Raw genomic sequence first — 14758 nt, 5'->3', positions numbered from 1 at the left:
TATTATTGTCTTAAAGGTCGTCTAGGCTCGTTGGTCTAGGGGTATGATTCTCGCTTCGGGTGCGAGAGGTCCCGGGTTCAAATCCCGGACGAGCCCTTTAAATTTTACTCCAATGAACTAAAAGTGTTTTTGAAAAAAGTGCGTTTTCAGTACATCGTGGAAATAATAAAGACAAGCTGTGTCGTCAAAGGAAATGTCCTGTTTCCAGTGTTTCCTGTTCCATCTTCGAGATTCTGTGAAGATCAGAAGTGACTCCAGAGTCTTTGTCCTTCAGAGCTTCACTGACACAAAAACTGCGATTTGCGGTGAATCCTCCAAAAAGGGAGGGCTCGTCCGGGATTTGAACCCGGGACCTCTCGCACCCTAAGCGAGAATCATACCCCTAGACCAACGAGCCGTGCTGCTGTAAGAAAAAGACCCTCAATATGTCTTACGGCTGAAAAACCTGACAAACAACAGTAACCTGTAGTTTCCCTGAGTCACAGTTAGCTCACCTTTCATAACGGAAACACGTGATATTATTTAGCCGCCGATTCTACGTTGTTTGCACCACTCATTGATATAACAGGGCGTTTAAACCTCTTCGCAATGATTTTAAAACGCCACTTTCAGACTGGTAACAGTTTGACATGTGTTCAGAGTGAGGACAGAGACACGGTCTCATGTTTCTTTTCACAGGCGGAATCAAGATGTTGTAAATCTGACACTGTGTTTTAAACAGTGTTGCTCTTTTGTAATCTGCAGATTCGACAATAGTATCAGATGTAGAGCGGATGTGGTCCGGTCCCCGTGACCGTTCGTATCTGCGACTAAGTTTAGCAGGAGGAGCTGGTGGAGACATCACCACCGACTAATGATGTGTTGATCCTTACTTTCCTGTTAACTTCCGACCAGATAACCACAGTTAACAGTTTCCGTTCATCTTCTACGTGTATATACATTCAGCGATGTTCAGACATAATGAAACTGTTAGCTAGCTAGCTCCCGTCGTGCATTGATTTATCCTGTGGGTGGCAGCAGCGCGCCTACGAGAGCTGCCTCCGCTGTATTTTCTGAGGGTGAAGAAGAAAAGCACACACGGTATTGTACGGATTAACCAATCGTTGTGCTTCCTGCTTCTGGCTCGTCCAATCAGATGCCTGGTGGGCGGGACATCCCCCTGCATAGTGATCAACTCTAAAATTGAATCGTTGTGTTGTGAGTCGTGGATCTGATGATCTGATCCCTGTTTGTGGAAACGTATCGCGCTCAGGTGCAGTGAGTGAAAGTTGTGTGTCTGCGTTTAAAAAGAGAAACATCACCAGAGTCCACACGTGCTCGTTAACGAAGCTTCCAGAGTCCACAGATGACAGTACTCAGCTAACTCGGCTAAGCTAACCACCTAGCCCAAGCATCATGCCCAATTTTTGCGCGGCCCCGAACTGCACACGGAAGAGCACACAGTCCGATTTGGCTTTTTTTCGGTTTCCCCGGGACCCGGAGAGGTAAAGTTCACTATCTGACCTAGTCCTTATGGTTCCACTTGTTTCTGTTTGGCCCTCTGTGAAGTTTCTATTCTTCTGTTGTTGGATTTCCAGCTTTTATCTTCCTGTTTGTTTCGTACAGCACCTTGTAACTTTTGTTTTGAAAGGTGCTTTATGAATGAAATTGACTGACTTATTTATTTAACGCTACACACGTTGACTAACATGTGTACTCGCTCGACCATTAACAGCGATTTATTCGTCACTTTCCGTCCGATGGCTGAGAAGTGAAGCACAAACTGAACTGGGATTGAAATGCAGTTGAATGTTTTCTTGTTCAGATTGTCCTTAACTTCTCAGCACCCAATGCAAACTACTAGAGGGGCTCCAACTATTGATCCATTATTCTATAAAATGTTGGATAAACAGATTAAGATGGGAACTGTGAGTATACAATCATAGTATTGTACTGGTAATTCTGTTAATACTGCCATATTTATATTGTAATTCTGTTAATACTGCCATATTGCCATATTTATACTCTTTATATCGTCTAGATTTGCCACTGTCTGTTTATATCTTTCACTTACTTATATTTTATGTTTAATGCTGTTTGCACTGGGGGTAAGAGGGAAACGCAATTTCAATTCTCTGTATGTCCTGCACATATGGCATTGTTGATAATAAAGTTGACTTGACTAGTTGAAATAAATAGAGCTCAGTTTGTTATGAGCTATTACCAAAGAAAAGTTTCAAACCTTTTTATTTGGGATGTTTAAAAAAAGCAAATGTTAAGACATGATCATTTTATCATTTTAATAACTGCAGCTTCAGTGTAAACACTTTGAAGGAAAGTATCTGTTTTTACTGGGTTTTTTTGGTGCATATTAATCTTCACCTGTTTCAATTTGAGTGTTCACGTTGCATATCAAGGCTCAGCTTTTAAACCCTGTCAGAGTATTTACTTGCTGCTCCATAGGTTACTCATGACGTTGTGTGGCCTACAACATGAACACTAATGTTACATCGAGTTAAAGGGCTCAGCTAATGTGGTCTGCACTTTACACTGCAGTTACATAAGATTACAACCAAGTCTGTCGTGGTTCAATACAAAGCAAGAAAACATTTTTATGATGAGCATTTAGTTCTGTCAGTGCTTTCACAGTTGGTCTGATCTCTGTTTAGTTGCACTTTTTGTAACTTTTACCTATGTCACTTGACCAGTATGAACGTAATCTAGACAAATTCACAAGCAGCTCGAGCAGACTCAACAACTGCCTTGATACATTTTTCCAAACTTGACCTAAATGATTTTCTGCTTTTCTTTTGTAGATGTCGAATCTGGGTAGAGAACTGCCGCAGAGCAGATCTCGAGGCGAAAACTTCGGACCAGCTGAACAAGCACTATAGATTATGCGCCAAACACTTCGATCCAGCCATGGTTTGCAAAACTGTGAGTATCTGACAGGATCCGTCACCAATCAGCCTGGCAGCAGTTATTCCCAAGAAGTGACTTAAGTGTGTTAATTGTATTTCAGAGCCCCTATAGGACTGTACTGAAGGATACAGCCATTCCAACAATATTTGATCTGACGAGCCATCTCAAAAATCCTCACACCAGACATCGCAAACGGATTAAAGAGCTTGTAAGAAAAAGGTTTACTAATCGAAGTTCACCTGTCGTGTTTGTTTTAAATGTTAAAATCTTAATCTTCTTAATTTATGTGTTGACTTACATTTGTAATTCCAGACTGAAGAAGATATAAGAAAGATTAAAGAAAGGAGACGTAAGTAAAGAGTCAATTTATTCATCACTAATGTAAAAATAATTGCATTCTAATTTTATGTGGTTTCTATTTACTTAAAACGATCACTGTCATTTTTTTGTGTATCTTTATTCAGTGGCGTCCTCCATTGAGCAGCTTGTGTCCAAACAAGATGCAGCAGTTGAGGACAGCTCGAGCACCAACGAGGAAGAACCTCAGCTGTCCACAGAGGAGAAGGAGTTCCGTGAATACCTGAGATCCTTGTTTGAGGTCGTGGTCATGTTGGCAAAACAGAGCATCCCGTTAGTGGCGGACCAAGCAAAAGAACCTGAGCGCAAGTCCAACAACCTCCAGGCCCTGCTCGATTACCGCATGAATGCAGGAGATGAAGCTTTGAAGAGGCGCTTTGAGGCGACAGCTGTGAACACAGACTACCTCTCCGTGACCCAGCAGAGTCAGCTGCTGGATGTGTGTGAGAACACGGTGAGGGAGGAGATGCTGATGGAAGTGAGAGAGAGTCGCTTCTTCTCCCTCGTAACAGGCGACCTCGTAGAGTTCTCCAACGAGAGGCACCTTCCTCTGTTTTTACGCTTCGTGAATCAGCAGAACGTTCTCCGGGAGGAGTTTTTAGACTTTGTGCTGTTCGATGGAGATGAGGCCTCGCTGGTGGAGCGACTGGAGGCCCAGCTGACTGATCGGTGGGGGCTCAGCATGGAGGACTGCCGTGGTCAGGCCCACAAGGCCACTGGGAGTTCCACCACCAAGATGAAAGCTGTGGCAGTGTTACTGATGGAGAAGTATCCCCTGCTTCTGAGCATGCCGTGCTCCCACATGGCACTGAACGTCCACCTGGCCAGCAGTCTGCCTTTTCCAAATGTGCAGGTTGTCATGGAGATTCTGAGGAGGGTGGATGCTTTCTTCAAAACGCCGCTCACCCAGGAGGAGCTGGATATCGCTGTCTCCTCTCACTACCAGAAGAATGAAGACAAGGTCGCTGCAGTGAAACAGGCTTGTGGATCAGGATGGATGCAGCAACACAGTGCTTTTGACGTATTCCTGGATTTGTTGCCGCCCCTACTGCTGTGCATGGAAAACATTCGGGACAATGACGATGGAAAGTTTGCCGGCAGCGTCACAGCAGATGCATATTCAATCACAGAAATTCTGTTCGACTTTGAGATCATTGTCACCGTCGTCATCCTAAAGAATGTTCTCACGTTCACCAGAGCTTTCGGGAGGAATCTCCAAGGAGAAACACTGGATGTGTTCTTTGCTGCCAACAGTCTAACTGCTGTGCTGCATTCACTTAACGAGGTCAATGATAACATTGATGTGTACCATGAATTCTGGTATGAGGAGGCCGTGAGCGTGGCCAACGTAATGGAGATTCCTGTGAAGGTCCCGAGGCTTTTCCTCCGGAAACAGCGCATAGCTGACATGGATGAAATCCAAACAGAGTCGTATTTTAAGGAGTATGTGACTGTCCCTGTCATCCGTGGCATCATGCAGGAAGTGGAGGACATGTTCTCTGACACCAACCTCAAAGCTCTCAAGTGCCTGTCACTGGTCCCTGCTGTCATGGGCCAGATGAAGTTCAACACCACAGAGGAGAACTACGCAGATGTTTACCGCAACGACCTCCCCAACCCAGACACGCTTCCGGCAGAGCTGCACTGCTGGAGGATCAAGTGGAAGCACAGGGGCAAAGAGGTGCGCCTGCCCACCACCATCCACGAGACCCTGCAGCTTCCAGACATCAAGTTCTTTCCCAACGTGAACTCCTTCCTCAAGGTGCTCTCCACCTTACCCGTGCTGAAACTGGAAGAAAACAAAAGCGACACAGCGAGCGAGCGGCTGCAGGCGTATCTTGCCAGCATGCCCGCCAAGCAGTGGAACAAAAGCCTCGCAATGCTCAACATCAACACTCATGTCAAACACGACCTGGACGTCATGGTAGACAAGTACTGCAGACTCTATCCAGAGGATGACCCTGAAGCTGAGGAAGCGGCGCCCGAGGAAGATTCTGTGACGAAATCGTAATGACCTTAAAACAAACCTTTGCTCTTATTGTATGTGGTGAAACATTAGTGTGTTGAGATGCATCCTAGCCTTATCTTGTAAATTTGTCAGGAAGAGAACATTAAAATATTTTCTAAGTCAGATACACCACAAAAAATGATCTGTAAATATCAAATATTTGCATCTGTGTTGGGCTGTTAGACTTTAGTAATAATGAATCTTCATGAATAATATTTTGTAGCTCATTCACACGCAGCTTTTCTTTATTGTGTGTTTTTTTAAATCCAACCACATGATGAACACAAGCAGCCCTGTTGATCTATAGGACAAGGTTGGTTTTTTTCAAGTGACTGTGAGGCAGGAGGAGCACAAGAGGGAGCAGTTACACCAATATCAGCTGAATGAAGCCAGCCGGAAGCCATTCTTCCCTCTATACACAGTGTGATGTGTTTTTGATAGTTATATAGCCCAGGATGTTGATGTGTTCTCATTGAAACCGTTCAAACATCTCCTGATATGTTGTAAAGTTACACGTTTCTCTTGTGGTGTATTAAAAAGTCTGGATTTAGCTGGTTCATGTTTTAAATGTTTGTGGTGATGTAGTTTGTTTTCCTGTGTCTTAAAATATTCACAAACAGGCCTATTTTCAGTTTGTTTGAATTAAAAAAATATACAGAACAACATTAAAACACATTTTACTCAGATTGTGCCAAAATGTTTTTTCTTATTTAGTTTTCTCACAATTTTGCTCATCTTTTTTGTTGTCTCCCAGGTGCATGCAAACATTGTTTTATTTATCTCTTAACACCACATTGTGTAAACTCTATCATTGCAAACCTCAACGTTTGATTCTTGCATTTTGATACATGCACATGTGGAGGTTTATGTCATTTTTGTTGGTTTTCTGCTGCATTATCGGCCATTTCCTCCTCATGGAACAACACAAGGCCTCTGCTACATCCAGTGTGCCATGCTGAGCTGACATTGTGTGTCGCGGCAGGGGTTAACAGTGTCTCCTCCCTCTCTGCTGGCCAGACGGTGACGAGCTCAGGTGACAGTTCACCGTGCACACTCAGTGCAGAGCCCGGGCATCACACAAATGTGGGTGGGGTCGCCTCGATGCGCAACCAGACAGCAATGTGCGCTCCACGGCAAAGCGCAAAGTCTAAACTTGAGTAAAGAACCAGCAGCCTGCAGGAGAGAGGAGGGGGCTCAAGTGGGCAAAGATTGAGATTCACTCTCAGTAGAGAATCACATAAAAGGCTGAGAGGAGGAAAAACCCTGACTGGACAGAAACTGAGAGGCCACAGGGTGAAACGTGCAGAAAGAGACGTGAGTAGGACGTTTATTCATCCTCAGATTTGGAGTTTTTGTCTGTGCGTCTTTCTCCAGTCAGCCTCCATCATGGCATGGCCGTGCATTACGCGTGCATGCTGCATCAACCGCTTCTGGACCGAGCTGGACAAAGGGGACATCGCGGTGCCTCTGGTTTTCACCAAATACTCGGATGTGGCCGACGTGCAGCATCTGTCCCATCACCCGCAGCCGAAGCAGCGGGCGGGCGCCATCGCCATAGAAACGCAGCCTCACCCCGGCGAGCAGGAGGCTGGGAAGGCACCGCCCGCGACCGGTGCCGCAGCGGGCAAAGATGGCTCTTCTGAATCCGTTATGCGCCATGACTTCAAGGCGTGGAGAGTGCGCCCCGAGCCCAGCTGCAAGCCCCGGAACGAGTACCACCCCTCCGCGGCCCCGTTCAACAACGAGACTCAGTACCAGAAGGATTACAAACCGTGGCCTATACCGAGAAAACACGACCACCCCTGGATCCCCAAACCCAGCCCCACCGCTGCTGCTGCTGCTGCGGCCGCCACAACAGAGCGCAGCGCGGGGAGCGGAAAGCCGGAGCCTGCAGCCGAGGCCGAGAGCGGCGTGGAGAAGAGCGAGATCGAGGAGAAGATGCAGGAGAAGGAGTCAAAGGAGGCGGCAAAGAGGAGCGTGAAGAGGGAGAAGTCAGCGGAGAGAAAACCTGCCGAGAAGTCTGAGGGAGAAGTGTCTGCAGAGGTGAGCGCAGAGCAGAGGAAAGGCCGCGCAGCTGCAGACGCTCTCAACAGGCAGATAAAGGAGGTGATGTCCACCTCCAGCAGCTACAGGTGAGTGACGGTGAGACCCGTCAGTATGTGTGGGGGACAAATACCTTCTTAACTCGCTCCTATCATTTCTGGATCTATCATCGAGTGTCCTCAGTTACACAACATCTCTGAAAACATTCCCAGCAGCAGGAGCCAGTGATCAGACATTCACACACCATCATCAGGGTGTTTGGTGTGGCACGGCCTCATGTTACAACCCCCATTGATTTACAAAGCAAAGCGATATCCCCACAGATAAATGTTTCACTATTGATTTTGATTTTCAGCTTTTTCCTCTCTATAAAATCCCTGCGGCACAGTCCAGCTGCAGAGTAAAAGGCCTGAATGTAATCTAACATGGTTTCTCTGCACAGGCTTCCTCTAAATTGAATTAAGGATGCAGGATGCACGCAGGTCGAGAGGAAGAGCTGCTGGCCTCATCCTGCTCAAATATTAACATATGCTGTTGCTTTCATTGTCATTGTCAAATAGAAACTTTCGCAATTTAACTAAGAAATAAGATTCAAGCTTACTTTATTTGTCTAATCTTGACAAGTGCAACAAAGCAATGGAACAGAATGTAATCAGGTTACATGAATAATCAAATGTTGTCGTAATAAACAGAAGCATTAAGGAATGACACAGACATCAAGGATAGGAAACGTAAGATTCCTGCTCCTCAGATGAGGTGAGGCCGCACGACCTTTATCGTTGTACTAGAGTGACTCATTGAAAATTTCACTACAAGGAGAAGGCCTTTGTTTTCAGATATAATACAGTAGAGTATTTCTGTTTACTTCACTAAATAGCTATATTATTTTACAGTTGCTGATTTCATGAATTGGCTGATTTACTAAAGACAAGCACTGAATATGCTCTTAATTGATCGTGTTACATCCATAACATGCATCCACAGATATGTTTAAAAGTCCACAAGCCTCGACTCCAGCTTTTTATTGACTCTACCAGTCCCAGAGGACGTGTCAAAAAAAAAAAAAAGAGGTGTGCTACCACATCAGAGCTTCCAGAGCTTAGGGAGCAAATCTAAACATCAAATTGTAAATATTATTAGTAACACAGCAAATTTCACTATTGTGGAACTAATAAAGGAATATCTTATCTTATCCTATTTTATCTTATCTTATCTTAACGTGGGCAGATGCTAAGATGACGCCTGTCCAGGGTGGACCCCGCCTCTCGCCTAATGTCAAGGGATACGTGGTATAGATGGCAGATAGACAGACCAATATGCCAATCACAATCCATACCGAGGCAAACCCTGACATATTGATTAACTCAACCATTGTTAACTTGATATTTTGTTAGCATGACTAATTTAACCTAATTGGTTATAGTAGTTGAATGTTGTATAATATGCAGTGCAACTCTGATTACATTTCAATGAGGCAGCATGGAGAACACGCAGAGAGAATTTGATGCCTTTTCCTTCAGTAAACGTTGTACCTCTGGGTTTTGTGCTGTTATTATTTAGATAAATGAAAAGTGCTGCACATAAACCTTTATGTTTTATATTTTTCTTCAATTGATGCCAGGACTGAGTTCAAGGCCTATAAGGATGTGAAACCAGTGAAGGCCATCAAAGCTCCGTCTCAGTACAAACCCCCCGGGGTGGAGACCAGTCGGGAGACCAGCTACAGTGCCACATTCAAGGGGGAGCAGGTGAAGGCTCAGCCAACTGACAACAAGCTGCTGGAGCGCAGGAGGATACGCAGCCTGTACAGCGAGCCCAGCAAGGAGCCGGCCAAGGTGAGAGCATGACGCCACACAGCTCCCAGGCTGCTCCTGCAGGTCTGTGAAATACTGCTGCCTTTAAAATTCAGAGTTATGTCTCCTTTAAGTAGTGACACACAGTAAGTGCCTCCCTAATAGTCATGTCTAAAACTTTATTAGCCCTGCTATATCCTGGGTGTAGTATTTTGAGATTGTCCGTGGAGGTTTTCTCTGCTTCATACGTTAGATTTTATTTCACACTCCAGCAGAGTCACGCCCCAGAATAATGATGGGACTTATTAAACGCCAAGTAAAGAACACTTAATATCAATTTAGAAAATTGAAGTAAAATGTTTAAGTTCTCAGCCTCTGTAAGTTTTAACAAAAATAACAAATAGGTCACTCTGCAGCTTGTACTTACTAATACTTACGCATCCGTTTTAATGTTGGATATCAAATATAACATAATATATTTTATTTTACTACACTTTATTTTACAGATCTGTTGTTTCCTAATAATTTCTTGAAACTTTCCTGGAAATATTTGTGTAGTTTGGTTTTAGTTGCAGGGGAAATAGACAGAAAGTTGTGACACGGTTATATTATTTAGTTTGATTAGTTGTGTTGAAAGAAATTACTCAATTTAAACCCCACTGAATATTTATTACTCATTAATTTATCGCAGGTATTGAATTGTTGTTCATTATTTTGCATTTATGCTGAATAGTATTTTTGTGTGTTGACACATTTTGCATGTGTAGCTGACATCCTGATTAAAAGCCTCAATATTCTGGTAGAAATAACTGGGAGTGTATGAAGTGGTCACTCTCCTTGTTCCCTGTAACTAGAACCAAATCATCTTTTCTTTCCAGGAAACACCTCAGATTGTTGGTTGGTCACAGACCTCTCAGTAATATATATGTATCTACGTGCATGTTCATAGTTCAGACTAAACAGTTTTTTAATCATGTGTCAGTAGTAGTGTGTTCATATGGCCACTCCCTCTCTCACTCTCGTAGGACTTCTCAGAGACTGAGAGCAGCTCTGTTGTAAACCTGCTGTAGTCAGGTGTGTTTTCTGTTTCTTCTAGAAGGCATGGAGGCCGACCTCAAACTGATAAGACACACACGCACACACTCACACACACACACACACACACACACACACACTCTCACACACACACACACACACACACACGCACACACACTCACACACACTCACACACACACACACACACACACACACACAGTATGCACCAGTATGAGACTAAGAGTTATTAGCCACATCATCACTGATTGCCCACCTCTCCGCCGGCACCACCCACCATTCTTTGTGCAGCTTAGTAGTTTAAACAACTGACCAGAGGTTTATGCAGGAGGGTGGATGGATACATGAAATCATGTAACAATGAAGAAAAAATGGATTTATTGCATCAGTTTGAAGCCAACAAGCAAAAAAACCCTCTGCACATTGATGTATTTTCATTTAAACAAAACTGTGTTGATCGGGGCTCTATTTTAGTGACTGTGTTTGGTGCAAATTACATCAGGCAGAGTAGAATGTAGTTTTTCCATATCTGCACACAACTGGTTCACCATGAATTTATCTGCTTACAAGTGGGTGGAGAGATACAGTTGTATGAGTGTTGCAGTTTATTTCTGGTATCAGGCATTGGCAACACTTGTTTGCAGATGTTGTCCTCTTTGCTTTTAATGTCAGATCTCTGTAGCTGCACTTTTGCAGCGGTAATAAATTAAGTCATGGAATTTACAGAAATGATGTTGTTCCCTGTGCACCAACTACTTTGCACCACCAGTAATTCATTCATTGAAATAGAGCCCTTCATTTATTCTGTAAGAAGCGATTTCCACACATTTGTCATCTCTTACGATTTATAACATCTTAAGGTTTATTTATTCAGCAAAAGTTGAGCATGTATGCAACTTATTTGCTGTACACCAGCTCATTTATACAAACTGATCATCTGGGAGCTTCGTCAGAAATATTTTTACAAGAGCAGGAGGAAGCCGTGCCTTGCTTATTCATATCTGCACACACATTTTTCTTATCACTGTGAGAACTTGAACCAGTGATTCTCCAGTTGCAAACTTGCCTGTCAAATCATTAGGATTTGCCGTCACTATCATCAGTCAAATGTAAGCAAAATATGAATATAACAAGTATAAGACTAACAACATATACTAATATTAACCATCTACTTTCTTTAAACATTGGGAAACTGCACGAGCCACTGTTCTATAAAAGGAAAAGCACAAATACACCTTTTGTGCTGTGTTTTTTTTTCTTTTATCTTCATCGCACTAACCACATAATGCAAATATCACCTGTACCATATGGTGTCATTTGCCTGAAGGTATGTATTGCATGATAAAATAGGACTTTGACATAGAGTTAAGTAAACATTTAAATGACTAGTGTGACATTTAAAAAAATGTGCATATTTGCTTTCTTGTTATATCGATTATTGAATATGAAGCTACCACTGTAAAGCCTTTTTCTTAGCTTTGGTCACAACCAGGTTAACTAGGCTGTTTCCCCATGCTACAATTATCAGCTTCTGGGTTTAGCCTGATATGAGAGTGATATCAATCTCCCCTGTAGTACTCAGCAGGAAAGCAAATAAGTGTGTTTTCCTGAAATGTCAACAGACTGATGAATTGTTTTGGAAATGGAGCTTAATCTCCGTATTTCCACCTTTGCTCTTTTCAGGCGGACAAACCAGTGTCTCGTACCAAACCAAAAAAGACACCAACAACAACAACAGGAAAGATGGTGAAAAAATCCAAGGAGAAGCTGATTGCCGGTTCCCAGTCAGCCAAGAAGAAACCGTCCGTGGGCGCCGCAGAACCCAAACCGGAGGGAGTGGTCACAAAGAAGAGCAAAGAGATCAGAAACAGACTGGCTGAAGCGAAGCAGTAAAAGTTACATGTCACCACCTCGATGTGCTTCAACAAAAGGTCGCCTGACGCATCTTGGCCAATCTCTTCCCTTTGGTTTTTACTTCCTGACCTGTTGTTTTTGCTGTCCTGTCACTTATTGTTTAACTTTGAATGGGCACTGACGTCGAGCTTTTAGAATAATGCAAATAATTTCACTGTAATGTGTGCGTGCGTGTGTGAGCGTGCGTGTATGTTGGTGCACAGAACCGCTTTATATTAATTGAGCACATAATTTGCACATAATTTATGAGTTGTGTTTGACATCTTTAAAAAGAGCCATCTGTACACATGTTATATGTGTATAAAAGGGCATTTTTACCTTTGTCTGAATGGATGACAATTTGAGATCAATATTAAAATGATTGTAGAAAATGTCAAGGGGAAGATTGTTCTCCGAGACGGTATCACATGAGAGGTTTTGTTAAAAATGCAAAATCAGTTTTTACGGTTGCGTTCCTAGTTACAGTGCCTCTGCTGTATGGTCCTGGTTTTCATTTCATTGTTCTGGATGATATCTGGTTTCATCAGTTTGGTTGCTAAGAAACCAAATGACCTGTAATATAATTGCTAAAGCCTGCATGCAAGAGCCCCGTTTTTGGTTGAGTAGCAACACTTTTAGCAGACGACACTGTATGTCACAGTCACATTTTAGCTTGTAAATTGAGCCATCGAAGATAAATGTGTAGGGGCAAGACCTGTTCAGATATAATGCATGTGTAGTAATAGACTGATCACATCAAAGGGTACATACACTCGGTAAAATCATAGTCTAGTGGCTATTGAAGCTATAAAGTAAACACACCAGCAAAATGGTTTCACCCACAAACATATTTCTTGCAATTTAAATGGAGATCCACTCCTTTAATCTAATAGGACTACTGCAGTTTCCACAGTGACTCAGTATTTCCTGGCATTGTACTCCATCTTCTCCTCTGAGCTGCGACGCTGTAATTGTGTTAAATAAGAAAAAAAAGAAGATGCTCATGGGCTTAAAAAACCTGTTGTATTTACTGGATAATTTTCACTCTGAGCGCGCTGATTTCTCCAGGTGTTGAAGGACAAGGAATGGGCCAGGACTTGAAGTTCAGCTCCTCAAACTGCTGCTGTCAGAAAATGCGCAAAAATCCCATCTGTTCATCGCGAGCGTGACATTGACGTGTTTTTACTGAAATGTCATCACACCCCGTCCCTCTGTCTCTGCAAACACAAGTCGTCTGAGGCCAACATGGCTGCAGTGTGCGAGGGCCCAGTCACGCCACTATAGCCACCGTGAGTCTGCTTCCAGTTTTAGCTTCAGTGAGTGAATACAAGTGTGTGTGTGAGTGTGTGTGTGTGTGTGTGTGTGTGTACAAGTGAGACTTTTCAGTGTATGACCTCTACAGCCTGCTGCCTGCTAACATCAAGTCTGACCCCACCACAAGAAGTGCTGCTGTGCACTCCAACACCCTGGTGCTATATCTCCCATCGTATGCTGTCCTGCTCGGACTGCGTGGGGCGTCAGGCCAGAGTGAAATGACCATGTGATGATGTCATGCTGCTGCAGACATGTTGTGATGTTGTGCTCGTATTCTCAGCTTGTTCTGAATGAACTCCAATTAAAATGACGATACAGAATCCTGCCTCGTGACTTCTTGCATCCCTCGTCTTCATCACTTAATGTCAGCATTCTACCTACACAGCCATACTCTCACAAAATAACTTGAATTGGAGTGATTTACTTATCTTACCTTAAAACTACTCTATATATTATTTTTCTAATTAGAAATAAATTAAGACATGAAGGAATTAATTGCAAAGTTGCAGGAGTTGTAGCTGATACTTATCTTATGATGTAGTGTTGTGGTTAAATGAGATTTATGAATGTATTTATAAGTATTATCTGATATTAACCTATCACATATTTTCTTTATCCCCTTATCATCCCCTCCTTGGACAGAAACATTAACTACTTCTAAAGTGCAAAATCATGCTCCCTGTGATGGTTTTATTTATTATTATTTAAAAAATTAAGGTATAGTAATGTTTGAATAAACAAATAAATAACATAAGACATTACAAAGAGTTTAGAGGTGTCTAAAATAATATTTCAGGGCTGGGTTTTCTTCCTACCTCATTCCCCAAGACCAGTTTGGTTTCTGAAGGGAGATGGTTGTGTCCTGCAGATGTTTTAATCCTCAAAACTGAAGTCAGGGTGCATTTCTCAAAGCGAGAAGCCATCAGTGTTTTCTTCCATACACTTCAGAGATTGATCAGGAAATGCAGAATGTCCTCATATTTAATCTGGATTTTAAGAAATTAGACATGACTTAATTGTTTCTCATTTCATCCACTGGTTTTGGGAAGCTGGTGGTCATTTTCCTGTGAATCAGTCATCCTGACATGAAAGTGCATGAATAATTCAGTTGTTATGGGCCCTTATGTTTCCAGAGCAGCATGAAATATTGAATAAGAGATCAGCGATGGCACTAGAGCTGCTCAAGCTCTGTCCCTCCTCTTCAAGACTTGTCTGGCTGGTCTCCGTCTCACCCATATGGCTCACTATGTTACGTTGAACCCAGTTTCCATACGGTCGTCTCGAACTGTATGCAATATATTGCATTCGATTATTTTGATGTTTAACACATGTTTGAAACTAAGATAAGATAAAATAAGATTACATAAGGTAAGGTGAGTTAAGATAAAATACGGTA

At 42.9% G+C, this 14758-nt stretch overlaps 2 protein-coding genes and 2 non-coding genes across 5 annotated transcripts; 3 read left to right on the top strand and 1 right to left on the bottom strand.

Annotated features, from left to right (window-relative positions):
- Positions 1 to 24: 24 nt before the first annotated feature.
- Positions 25 to 96, top strand: trnap-cgg (transfer RNA proline (anticodon CGG)). Its single transcript has one exon. It is a non-coding gene; the product is annotated as a tRNA-Pro (tRNA).
- Positions 97 to 325: 229 nt separating this feature from the next.
- trnap-agg (transfer RNA proline (anticodon AGG)) lies at positions 326 to 397 on the bottom strand. Its single transcript has one exon. It is a non-coding gene; the product is annotated as a tRNA-Pro (tRNA).
- Positions 398 to 1148: 751 nt separating this feature from the next.
- On the top strand, positions 1149 to 5952 carry thap12b (THAP domain containing 12b). The gene is made up of 5 exons (XM_069533890.1): positions 1149 to 1484; positions 2796 to 2916; positions 3002 to 3109; positions 3214 to 3250; positions 3366 to 5952. Exons 1-5 carry the CDS (start codon positions 1396 to 1398, stop codon positions 5267 to 5269), a joined length of 2259 nt encoding a protein of 752 aa, XP_069389991.1. The 5' UTR covers positions 1149 to 1395; the 3' UTR covers positions 5270 to 5952.
- Positions 5953 to 6308: 356 nt separating this feature from the next.
- Positions 6309 to 13682, top strand: map6b (microtubule-associated protein 6b). Of its 2 annotated transcripts, XM_020108346.2 has the most exons (4): positions 6511 to 7398; positions 8931 to 9144; positions 10128 to 10176; positions 11839 to 11974. In XM_020108346.2, exons 1-3 carry the CDS (start codon positions 6653 to 6655, stop codon positions 10170 to 10172), a joined length of 1005 nt encoding a protein of 334 aa, XP_019963905.1. In that variant the 5' UTR covers positions 6511 to 6652; the 3' UTR covers positions 10173 to 10176; positions 11839 to 11974. The 2 variants fall into 2 exon arrangements, with proteins under 2 accessions (XP_019963904.1, XP_019963905.1); XM_020108345.2 differs by lacking the exon at positions 10128 to 10176 and having other exon boundaries at positions 6309 to 7398; positions 11839 to 13682.
- The last annotated feature ends 1076 nt before the right edge of the window (positions 13683 to 14758 follow it).

The sequence above is a fragment of the Paralichthys olivaceus genome, chromosome 11 (assembly GCF_024713975.1).
Source record: "Paralichthys olivaceus isolate ysfri-2021 chromosome 11, ASM2471397v2, whole genome shotgun sequence".
Taxonomy (NCBI): domain Eukaryota; kingdom Metazoa; phylum Chordata; class Actinopteri; order Pleuronectiformes; family Paralichthyidae; genus Paralichthys; species Paralichthys olivaceus.
The sequence above is the reverse complement of the archived record's forward strand: the minus strand, read 5'-3'. Positions and strand labels throughout refer to the sequence as shown.